Raw genomic sequence first — 10,435 nt, forward strand, 5'->3', positions numbered from 1 at the left:
GTGGATCATGGGAATTAAAGGATTAGAGGTTGGATTAGATGTGGGGTTAGGTTTTGATCTCGAATTTAGTTTTCTGCAGATTGGCAGATTCGACAGTTTCTGTTCATGCCAGTTTACTGCGGTCTTAGTGGCCTCAAAAATAAAATGTCTATATATGAGTCGTAGATAATTTGCAGATCTTTCCGTGGCCGCAAAGAACACCTCAATCGGACATCAGATCAGAGAGTTATTGCAGTTTGATTATACCAGTTTTTCAGTCTCTTAATTCTGTGCAGAATCTGTTCTCTTAAGATTTAGGCAATTTTATCAACAGAATTAAACCTTAGGTTTGTAAGAGAAGATGTAGATAATTTTATAAGCTTTCCAGATTGTTAAAGAGTGCATTCATATGAATTATGAAACTCCAGTTATGTTTGTTTTACTGTGGCTGTTTCTGTTGGCCTGACAGAAATGAGCGGGTCTGTTCACTGGTAGGTTTCATCAGGTAAATGGCCGAATTGGCTCTCCCAGCTATGGAGACTTTTGTAGAGGGATAAAATTTCTTACTTCCAACAGAATTTCATGATTTTTGGTTGAGTAGTTTGTGAGATATCGAATTTTTAAAGTTAACTATGCTGCTGTCTAAAACATATTCAGTCAGTTATTTTGTCAGATGTTTTAGAACTTATAGATGGCAGAATTTAATTATCCATCGAATGCCGAAGTTGTAGAGTATTTTGTGCAGATACTCCTAGAGTATTTGTTTGATATCACCACTGTTATAATTTTAAAGATACAAAATTAACAAACAGCATTGCTGCTGTATGGCATGTGGTTCAGAGTGGGAGGTTTTCCACCAGGTCTTTGTTTCAGGTGTAGGAGCGATTTGTTGATTGTTGGCAAATGTTTGTGAAATATTTGTACTAAGTTTTATGCCTGCTAGCAGGTGGCTACACTCCAGATCATGCCTAGTACATTTTTCTTCTTCGATGAAGGCAAGTGAATGTATCGGTGGTTGCTACCGTTTTGACTTGTTATTTTGATCGCCTACACTCTAAGATTCAGAATTATTGAATTCTTTCATAATTGAACTCTATGTTGATGTTGTACTTGATTGTATTATATTGATGCTCAATCATATATTGAAGATGATTATGGTTCGAGTATGACCCATGAGATTAATTCACGTATCTGAAGGAAGATGAAGTATTATTTGAGGTTTGTATAGTATCTGAAGGAAGGTAAAGTATTATTTGAGGTTTGTATTGTATCTGAAGGAAGATGAAGTATTGTTTGAGGTTTGTATTGTATGTGAAGGAAGTGAAATATATTGATAAATACAGCATGCCATATGCATTGCAAGATTCATTTGCATCTGAAGTTTTGTCGTGACTTATGGTCCGACTGTACCGGTACAACTTAGCATCGTACGTTGCCCGAGGAGGGGTACGATGCGGCTTCATACCCTTAGAGGTATGAAGGCAGAGGACATATGCATTGCATTCATATGCATTCATTGAAGTGATATTTGCAGATGATGTGGTTTTATACCCTCAGAGGTGTGAAGACAGAGTACCTACACTTTGCACTCCTATGCATACATTGAAGTGATATTTGTAGGTTTTGTTGACACAGAGAAGTGTTATAGAACCTATTGTGGTTGTTCGAGAAAATCAGATGGTATTGGTTATATTGGGACTACTGAGTTCTATATCTACAAGTATTTCTGATCTTGATTGTGATTCTTTTAAAATGTTGATTAATTCAATTTATGGTTTAACTATCTCGTCAAAACAATTCGCTTGCTGAGATGTTTCATCTCACTCTTGCATTACTCAATGTAGGTGTTTGTTGCTCATCCAGGGAAGTGGGAAGTAGCAGCACATCCACCTTCACTCTCATAATAACGCTGCTTAGGCGCAATCATGATTTAATTAGAAGCTTCTTGTCAAAGGATGTTTGTTTCTAACTAGTTGTGCACACTAGTTAATTTAGTTCATGCCGTTATGGTTGTTTACCCATTGCTAGCAGATTATTAATGTCAATTACGTTTTCTTATCATGATATCTATTCATACTTTGTTGCTTCCCCGTTTATGCAATTTTCAAAGGAGATGCTGTCGAAATTTTATATACGAATGTTAGAAGTGTAGTTTAGTAGCATTCTGGGGTGTTTGTGGATCCCGGGGTGTTACATGATGTTTTTGGTTAGGACGGCGTCGTTGATTGCGACTCGATGGTACGTGTGGAAGCACATCAATATTGTTCAAGGATTATACAGGTTTGATCCACTTTGAATTGCGTAACACCCTACTTCTTGTTGTGGGTTGTGGCTATGTATTGGTTTTTGGGTATTAGGATTACCAGTGAGCTTTGCGATTCTCGATTGCTGTTGATGAGGATGGGGTGAGATGATGTTGTAGGGGTCTCCCCTCGGCCTTATATACGCGACCAGAGAGTTATCCCTTTACAAGTTGCAATCACTATCTACTTCACTTATCTCCGTCTTTGTCGTAGCTTGCAATACTATACATCCGGAGTCTTGATCACCTTCTTGTCCGAGTTATCGCCGAATGCTTGGCTCCTCAGGTGCTTACAACTACACCACCCGAGATATCAGTGCTTCAGTAGCGCCTAAATCGGACGTCGGTCTTTGTCTTTCTGGATCAAGCTCGCCTAACTCGGTTATAACCCGCTGGCCCATCCCGTTGGATGACCTAATGGGCGACCCGTGATACGTTTTAATGTTCATGAGGACATGTGAGATATCTACCCCACAGGGAAAGCTTCATTTCAAGAATTGTAAATTCGGTTTTCCAGCTTCACCATGAAACACCTTTAATAGTTTGGTAAGGCAATGTTCAAAAGTCTTTGGCTTACACATAGAGTCCAACTTCTGTAATATAATTAATTTGTGCAAGTTTCCTTAATTAACCTTGATAATTAGCGGGTGGTGAAAGAGGCTTGAATTGATAAGTCATGTACGCAATGGCATGGTGGGTAGTTTTTGTGCAACTTGAAATATGCAAATAGTGTTTTCAAAGCACACTTTGAGGATCTTCAAAACTTTCATGAAACTGGTTTCTAGTTTCAGTTTTTTTAAGCTATAGCTCGTGGAGTTGGACCTGTTTGCATAGAAGAAGCTAAAATAAACCTAAATTTTTTAAAGTAAAGCTCTCCCAAATAAGGTCTTAATATAGAAAAATGACTCTAGCTCTAGGATAAGCCGTTTCTGCCAAACGATTTGCGAAATGACTTCAACTTAAAAAAGCCGTTTTTAGAAAAACCAGGGCTAAATCTATTTTTAGATAAACGAGAGCCATACCAAATGACCTCTTATTTTCCTAAAGAAGCTAGAGCCAGTACTCGAGTTGTCAATGCAATAGCCCACCAAAAAGAGGCATAAGAATAAAATTTTACGTACTTTTTTTGCATGATTTTCTCCCAACAAAGAAAATATAAAATTTTGCATTATTTGCTCCCAACAAAGAAAATTATAAAAAAAATCGTTCGAATGTGCGTATCCAATTTTTAAATCTATTATTTAAAACTATATATGATAAATTTAAGATTTAGCTTTTATGAATCTTAGTAAACTTGATACTAAAACAAGAACATAGATATTTATAACAGATTTTATATTCTATTTATTTATCTGTAATCGAAAAACCGTGAAAATTTAACAACCCAGTCAATTGAGATCTCTAGTCAAAACGGAGGAAGCACGTTACCGGTCCACGTCCACCGCATCCGAGGCTGATCCCGCCGCGGTCAACACGGAACCCGCCGTGGTCAACTAACTGACGCGTCCGGACTCCGGAGTCCAAGTCCACCTCCACCTAAACGGCCTAATAATCCTCAGATCCGACGGCCCGCGCTCGATCCCCGCCGTCCATCTTGTGCTAAACCCTGTCGCCAACGAATTAAATTGAACTCGGCACGCGCACACGTCCGCGGCCGCCCGCACGCCGCCAGCAACCCCCCTCCCGCTCCCCGCAAAACCCTAGCGCTCTCTACCTCTGTCTCTCTCTGTTCGTCGGCGATGGCGGCAGCGGGGGGCGAGGAGGAGGCCGGCGAGAGCCGGAAGCTTTTCGTGGGCGGGATCCCGGCCGGGGCGCAGGAGCCCGAGCTGCGGGCCCACTTTTCGCGCTTTGGGGAGGTGCGCTCCGTCATCGTGATGCGCGACCGAGAGACGGGCCACGGCCGGGGGTTCGGCTTCGTCGAGTTTGAGGAAGAGGCTGCCGCTGGCACCGCGCTCGGCGACGGGGAGAAGCTCAAGCACTTCCTCTGCGGCCGCATGGTGAGTCTCCGGTCGTTTCGGATCTGAGCTTCTTATGGCTTGTAACTGACTCATGCGTACAAGGTTCGCTTGCGCGTGGTCGTTGTTGTTCCGCGTGGATTTACTAGCATATGATTACGACGTTGGTTGTCACACGAGCTCCCACACTAATGAATCTTAAATTCTATATTAGGTTGCTTTGGAGAAAAATGTAGATATCACTATCTTGTTGACATGTATCGCGTCTTGTAACCTCACCATTGCATCTAAATTGCCTTTTTTTTGCTGTTAGCTTTCACTTAGACAGTTAGATGGCATGTGACGTCAATTGTTTTCTGATCGTTGGCCTTTCCTCCGTTTATAGGTGGACGTTAAGAGGGCCAGGACAAGAGCTCCACGAAACCAGGGCGAGCAGCACTCGCAGCCTCAGCAGGCTGAGCAAGGCCGGGGTCAGGGGAACCAAGACAATCAGTCGCCCGCTGGTAATGGTACCGCTGACTGTGGCAACAGTGTGAGCTATGATTCAAAAAAGGTATTCATTGGCGGTTTGCGGGATAATATCACCGAGAAGGAGTTCCGGGCTTACTTTGAGACGTTTGGCACGGTAACGGACGTCGTGGTGATTTATGACAGCGCGACGAGCCGGTCGAGGGGGTTCGGTTTCGTCACCTTTGATTCGGAGGAAGCAGTGGGGAAGGTGATGCGGCAGAGCTTTCACGACCTGAACGGGACCAAGGTAGAGGCCAAGATTGCTATCCCCAAGGATGAGCAGTATTACCGTAACAGAGGAGGCCATGGTGCTCGTCCCTTTGGCGGGAGGGATCCTGCCGCTCCTGGCTATGGAGGGTTCATGTACCAAACATACAATGCTAGATCTGGCCCCTACAATGGCTACATGCCCCAACCTGCTCCCACACATCCCTACTTTCCTGCCCCCTATTTTGCTGCGGGGGGCTATCCCTATGGGAGTGGATACCCAGGTCAAGGCGTCATGCCAAACATTCCTGGCATGGGGCCTAGGCGGGGTCCTCCGGCCTATGGAACATACCCTCAAATGTATCCGGTGTATAACATTATACATAGAGCTGGTTATGGTGGTCCAGCCACTTCTTTTCAGCATGAAATTAATGGTGGAGGTGATTACAAAAAGGATCAAACGAATGTAGATATGCAGCAAGTTGACAACACTGCTAGCGTTGCGACAAAGTTGGAAAATATGAAGCTAGGTTGACAATGACTTTCAGGTGCGTGTATTCTGATACCCTGCTGGTTAAAATTCATACTTTTTTTACTGGCAGGAATTACTGCAATGCACCCATTTTTTAACTATGGCTGTTATGTGTTCCTTGAAATTGATACAGCATGTAAGTCTTTTCGTGAAACTAGCGTTAGTCTGCCCATTTTCCAATAGCATTATCATCGTCTGGATTAGCATGCTTGCATTAGTAATATGAAACTGGAACGTTTATCCTGATTCTGTTATCTTCAGCTACGATTTTAAGAATCCAAGTTCTTCAAATTTAGTATTGCCATGGTGAATTTTAGTGATGCATCTGGACACCCTAAATGGTTATTATATTACTTCACTTCGTGCTATTTATTTAATTAGCTATGACAACAAACTTTGGCATCAACAGTGTAGTGTTTACTTTCAGTATTTGAGATATTGGTTGGCAGTTCATACACCAGTTAATTAGCCTTATCAATTGCTAAAATGGTAATTCCTTCGCTGTTTGGACAATGCAATAGAGATGGAAAGATGGATGACTGAGGGCAGATTCATGCTGTCCTGACACAGATGCTTTTGTCCAGTTTATATATCATACCTTTTTTGTTATACGAGTTTTGTACATCCTTCTTTACCACATGAAATGAAAGTAAAATGGAATGGTTTGTTTCCCATAGATATCCATGCATCCTAGTTCTAGTCATCCAAATTTGATTAGATTAAAGTAGTAATGCTTTATTCTTAGTGCAGAGGGAACAGTAGTTCGACAAGAAAGCCAGTTCTGACTATAACTGAACCAAATTAGCTGATTTTTTGAATATATTGGATGGATGCAGAGCATGTGCCTGATGGAGTAAAGTTATTAATAGGCAATTATGTGGTAATTTGATTTGCAAATCTGTATCCTGTTGCAAGGCGACTGAATTAAAGTTTGAGCTAGGACCTTGTTTCTGTTTGGGGTCTGAGTTTTGCTTGCACATAGTTAAGCTCGAGGTAGGTCCATATGAGGCAAAATTGCTGATGCATAGTAGTGCTTCCTCCATATTTGAATGTAAAGAATATTTTGTTTTGTTAGAACAGCCTTTGACCAACTATTGTTCTCTGAATATGCCCTTTTATGGTAAAAACTTTCAATCGGCAAGTAGTTTTGAATACAAAACTAAGAACAGCAGTTTTGTGTCCCTAAAGTTATATGCTGGTAGAGTAATTGTTGGGTCAAGGATTCTAATGTTGACAGGGGGGGGGGGGGAGTACATACATAATTATGCCATGTTAGAAGCACAGACATGCCACACTAGTTCTATTGTTGCGAGCGACATATGAACAAGAGATTTAGGGCATGTTTGGTTTGCTGCCTAACTTGCCACACTTTGCCTAACTTTTCTGCCTAAGGTTAGTTCTTCAATTCGGACGACTAACCTTAGGCAAAGTGTGGCACAGTTAGCCACGAACCAAACAGACCCTTAGTTCCGTGCAATCCATCTGGTTAGATTTCCTTGTCTTACATTGTTGAGAGAAAACACAAAGTTTTGAAGAACTTGGTGCTTGAAGATGCAAAAGTTTGCAAGAAAGCCAATTTATGTTTATTGTAATTCAGTGAATATATTTAATTATTTGACCAACTGCTTGTACCAATTTTTTTATTGTGATTCAGTGAATATATTAGTTCACCAAGTGCTCTTACCAATTTATGTTTATTGTGATTCAGTGAATATTAGTTCGCCAACTGCTTGTATCATGTATTCGGAATTTTGGATTGTTAAGGTTTAGGTGTCATGCTATCTATTTATTTAGATGTCATCCTATCTAGTTTATTATCATACTGCCTACTCCCTCCGTAACTTGGTTCCAAGTCATAAGATGGACGGGCCTTTTTTGATATATATGTAGACATACTCCCTCGTCCCAAAGTAGTAAGCATTCATGTTTTATCCCAAAATACTTACCTTCTTGACCTTTCTCTTTTTTCCTAAGCACCTCTATCTCACTCCTTTTCACATTGGTAACCGTGCTCAACTAAAAAACGTCCTCAATTTTGGGACTGAGTGCATAAATGATACAAATGTATCTAGAAAAGTTGAAACCTCTTATAGTTTGGAATAGAAGGGAGTATTTGTTTAGATGTCATTACATAGCATTTTGCATGATAATATAGGATGGTAGCTCTTTGAACTGCTCATATACAAGAGATGTTTCCTCATTTCCTTGTTCCTCATTGGCACACCACTGATTTGATGAAGGGACCAACCAATGAGTTCAAGACATGTGGCCTCACGGCGCACATGCCAGATTCACATCGTTGGTTCTTATAACCATTTAATACAATGTTCACGCCTGAGGTTGTCTTGTCATAGTTGATGTTTTCCATAAATCCACAATACCAAAACAATGACGAATCTTATCCCAGATGTAACACATTAGCCTGGCCAAGCTCATCTGGACTTTGTGCATGCACCCAGCATGCTAAATGCCATCCTTGCTAATCAGCACAATCCATCGCATCCTTCTCTAGATAATGCTTTGATGCATTTCAGGGTAGACTCTGAAGTTTCTCAGACTGTTGATGCCCCCTACAATAAATTACTAACTGATCCTCTCTCTTTTTTTTTTGAGCCAGGACTATTACTTCTACAACGATGACACTGGAGTTAGTCTATTGTTTGGGAACCCGCAACTGTGAAGACTTTGAGCTGAGAGATTCTTTGGTTGACAAGTACATCATTAGAATTCTTCAAACTTACGTACCGTTCCTATCCCCACTGCCTGTAAAACAGAAAGCATGCGAGTCGCTGGCTGGCTGTTGACCTCACCTCCCCTCTCCTCTCCTCTCCTCTTGTACCAATGTTAAATTCTTACGACCGTTTAATGTATCTTAATCAGACAATCCAGAATCGACCCTAATCGTCTGCTTTGCTCAACCCCGATTGTTTCTGTTTCTGCAATGTCGAATCCATGGTTTTCTGGCTGTTTTTTTTTTGGTTACCAAAGCTTGGTTGCTGGCGAGCATACTGCCATACTGGTGGATCCGATTGTTATATACATGTGCAGTTGATTGAGATATACGCGCATGCACTGAAGTTCCAGGCGTGTAAAGGAGAGGCGTCTATCGCTCGTCTGTTTGATGTGCAAAAAGGCCAGAGCGTGGTGAGGGAGTGAGAATGGAGGCTGGGACTTGGAGGAGATGGTACTTGCTGCTACAGGTGGTTGCTGCAGCAGCAGCAGCAGCAGGAGGTCTAGTGGTAGTAGTAGAGTAGGAGTGCTGTTGGCATGTGAAGGCCCACAGAAGAATGCCACAAACAAAAGATGTACACCCACAGGGCAAACCAGGGGAGTGAGGAATGACCCCTTGTCATTCCTGTCGCCTCAGGTCTCGTCCTCATGCGTGCGCTGCATCTGCATGCCAATGCCAGTGCCATGCCATGCCATGCATGGAGCTGCTGAGGAAGCCCAAGGCCTGGCCAGGTCCTCTCTCGTCTCCTCTGTCCACTCCCATGGTAGGAGTCAGTAGATGGATAGGACAGTGTAGAGCAGGATTAGATGGATGGATGGATGGATGCATGCTCAGAGACTGAAAGGATGACAGATGCGAGAGATGCTTGATAGATGTTTGGCACTTATAATGGCTTGCTTGGTGTTGCCTTGTCGAGGTGACAGCATGATATTTAAGTGTGCCATACAACTTGATTCGGATTGATTGCAACTTTGGAGACTCCCTTTTGGTCACTAGCCATTGATATGTTTTCCTCTTTTTTTTCCTTTCTTTTGGAGCATGCCTAGTGTTTTCTTGCACAGGTGAAGCTTCTTTGGAGGAGGCAGGGCAGGGCAGGGCAGCTCGGACACAAGCTGCAAACAGGGGATGATGGCCACAAGAACCCCTCCCTGCTCACACTCACACCTCCTACGGGGTATCTATCTACCTATCATCACTCCAAAGTTCAATATTCCCTCTTCTTTTGATGTCCAGTTAGGTAGGGTAAGTTCTGTGGGGAAAAAGGATTTTGTTTTGGTGCATGCTCTCCACGCAGTGCAGTGTGCAGGGCAGGGACCCATCTGGCGGTGGTCTTTTTTGCAGCAGGTGTGTGTGTGTGTGGTTTTGGTGGAGAGAGCAATAGCAATTAGCAAATCTGCAAACGTGCCTGCCTTCGCTTTCTTTCTGGAGAATGCAATAGCGCAGCGCTTAGCTTAGCTTAGCTTAGGCAATGAGGAAGGAGTGAGTGCTACTATGTTGTAAAGCCTTTCGTGCACTTTTGAGAATGCAAGAAATTAAAGCGGCGCTAGCTGACTGTGTTTTAGTAGCATCATACGTACCCCGAATCTTAACAGAGATCAGCGTGCATTATCAGCCGACGAAACAACCAACAAGGTTGCAGGATATGTATGAGAAATCAGAGGTTTAGTAATCCATCATCAGGTTGATAAAAAATATTCGGACTTGGATTCGAATCCCATGCACGGTCAAACTAAAGAACCTTGTCAACGAGTCCCCAAGCAGCAGCAGATGATGGTCCTAAAAGATTTCAACGGGTATCTGCACCGGCCTGTCAGAGCACAAATCGAAGCCTAGCCGCCACTCTCACGCCAGCGCAGCTTTATATTAGCTAACAAATTTCCGTCGCCAAATTCTGCTTTTTTTTTATCTTCTTCTTCTGGAAAAGCTCTTATTACAGATGCTAAAGAAACCGGCAATACGGTCAGTGCATGCATCCCCCTGGAGCATGGTAATTGATGGAAATCATGAGATATATAGGGCCACACTCCACATTCTCTTTAGCGAACTTTACCTTTTTTTTTTTTTGCAGAAATTGTTGATCGAGTTGTTGTTGTTATTTATTAAAAAAAAACTTTATCAAGTAGGAATAAGATTAAGATACTGTGCATGCAAAGCACATATTGTCAGCCAAATATTATGACATGCATGGCATGTTTTACACTGCTTCAGATAAGGACTGA

The 10,435-nt window shown here is 42.3% G+C and overlaps 1 protein-coding gene across 1 annotated transcript; it reads left to right on the forward strand.

Moving 5' to 3' along the window:
* Window positions 1–3,863: 3,863 nt before the first annotated feature.
* Window positions 3,864–8,422, forward strand: LOC103631917 (DAZ-associated protein 1). The gene is made up of 3 exons (XM_008653765.4): window positions 3,864–4,278; window positions 4,622–5,501; window positions 8,103–8,422. Exons 1-2 carry the CDS (start codon window positions 4,021–4,023, stop codon window positions 5,486–5,488), a joined length of 1,125 nt encoding a protein of 374 aa, XP_008651987.1. The 5' UTR covers window positions 3,864–4,020; the 3' UTR covers window positions 5,489–5,501; window positions 8,103–8,422.
* The last annotated feature ends 2,013 nt before the right edge of the window (window positions 8,423–10,435 follow it).

The sequence above is a fragment of the Zea mays genome, chromosome 7 (assembly GCF_902167145.1).
Source record: "Zea mays cultivar B73 chromosome 7, Zm-B73-REFERENCE-NAM-5.0, whole genome shotgun sequence".
NCBI lineage: Eukaryota > Viridiplantae > Streptophyta > Magnoliopsida > Poales > Poaceae > Zea > Zea mays.

Coding starts and splice junctions, on each gene's coding strand:
- LOC103631917 (XM_008653765.4), top strand. CDS start 4,021: ATGGCGGCAGCGGGGGGCGAGGAGGAGGCCGGCGAGAGCCGGAAGCTT. Junction 4,279..4,621: donor ACTTCCTCTGCGGCCGCATG/GTGAGTCTCCGG, acceptor CTCCGTTTATAG/GTGGACGTTAAGAGGGCCAG.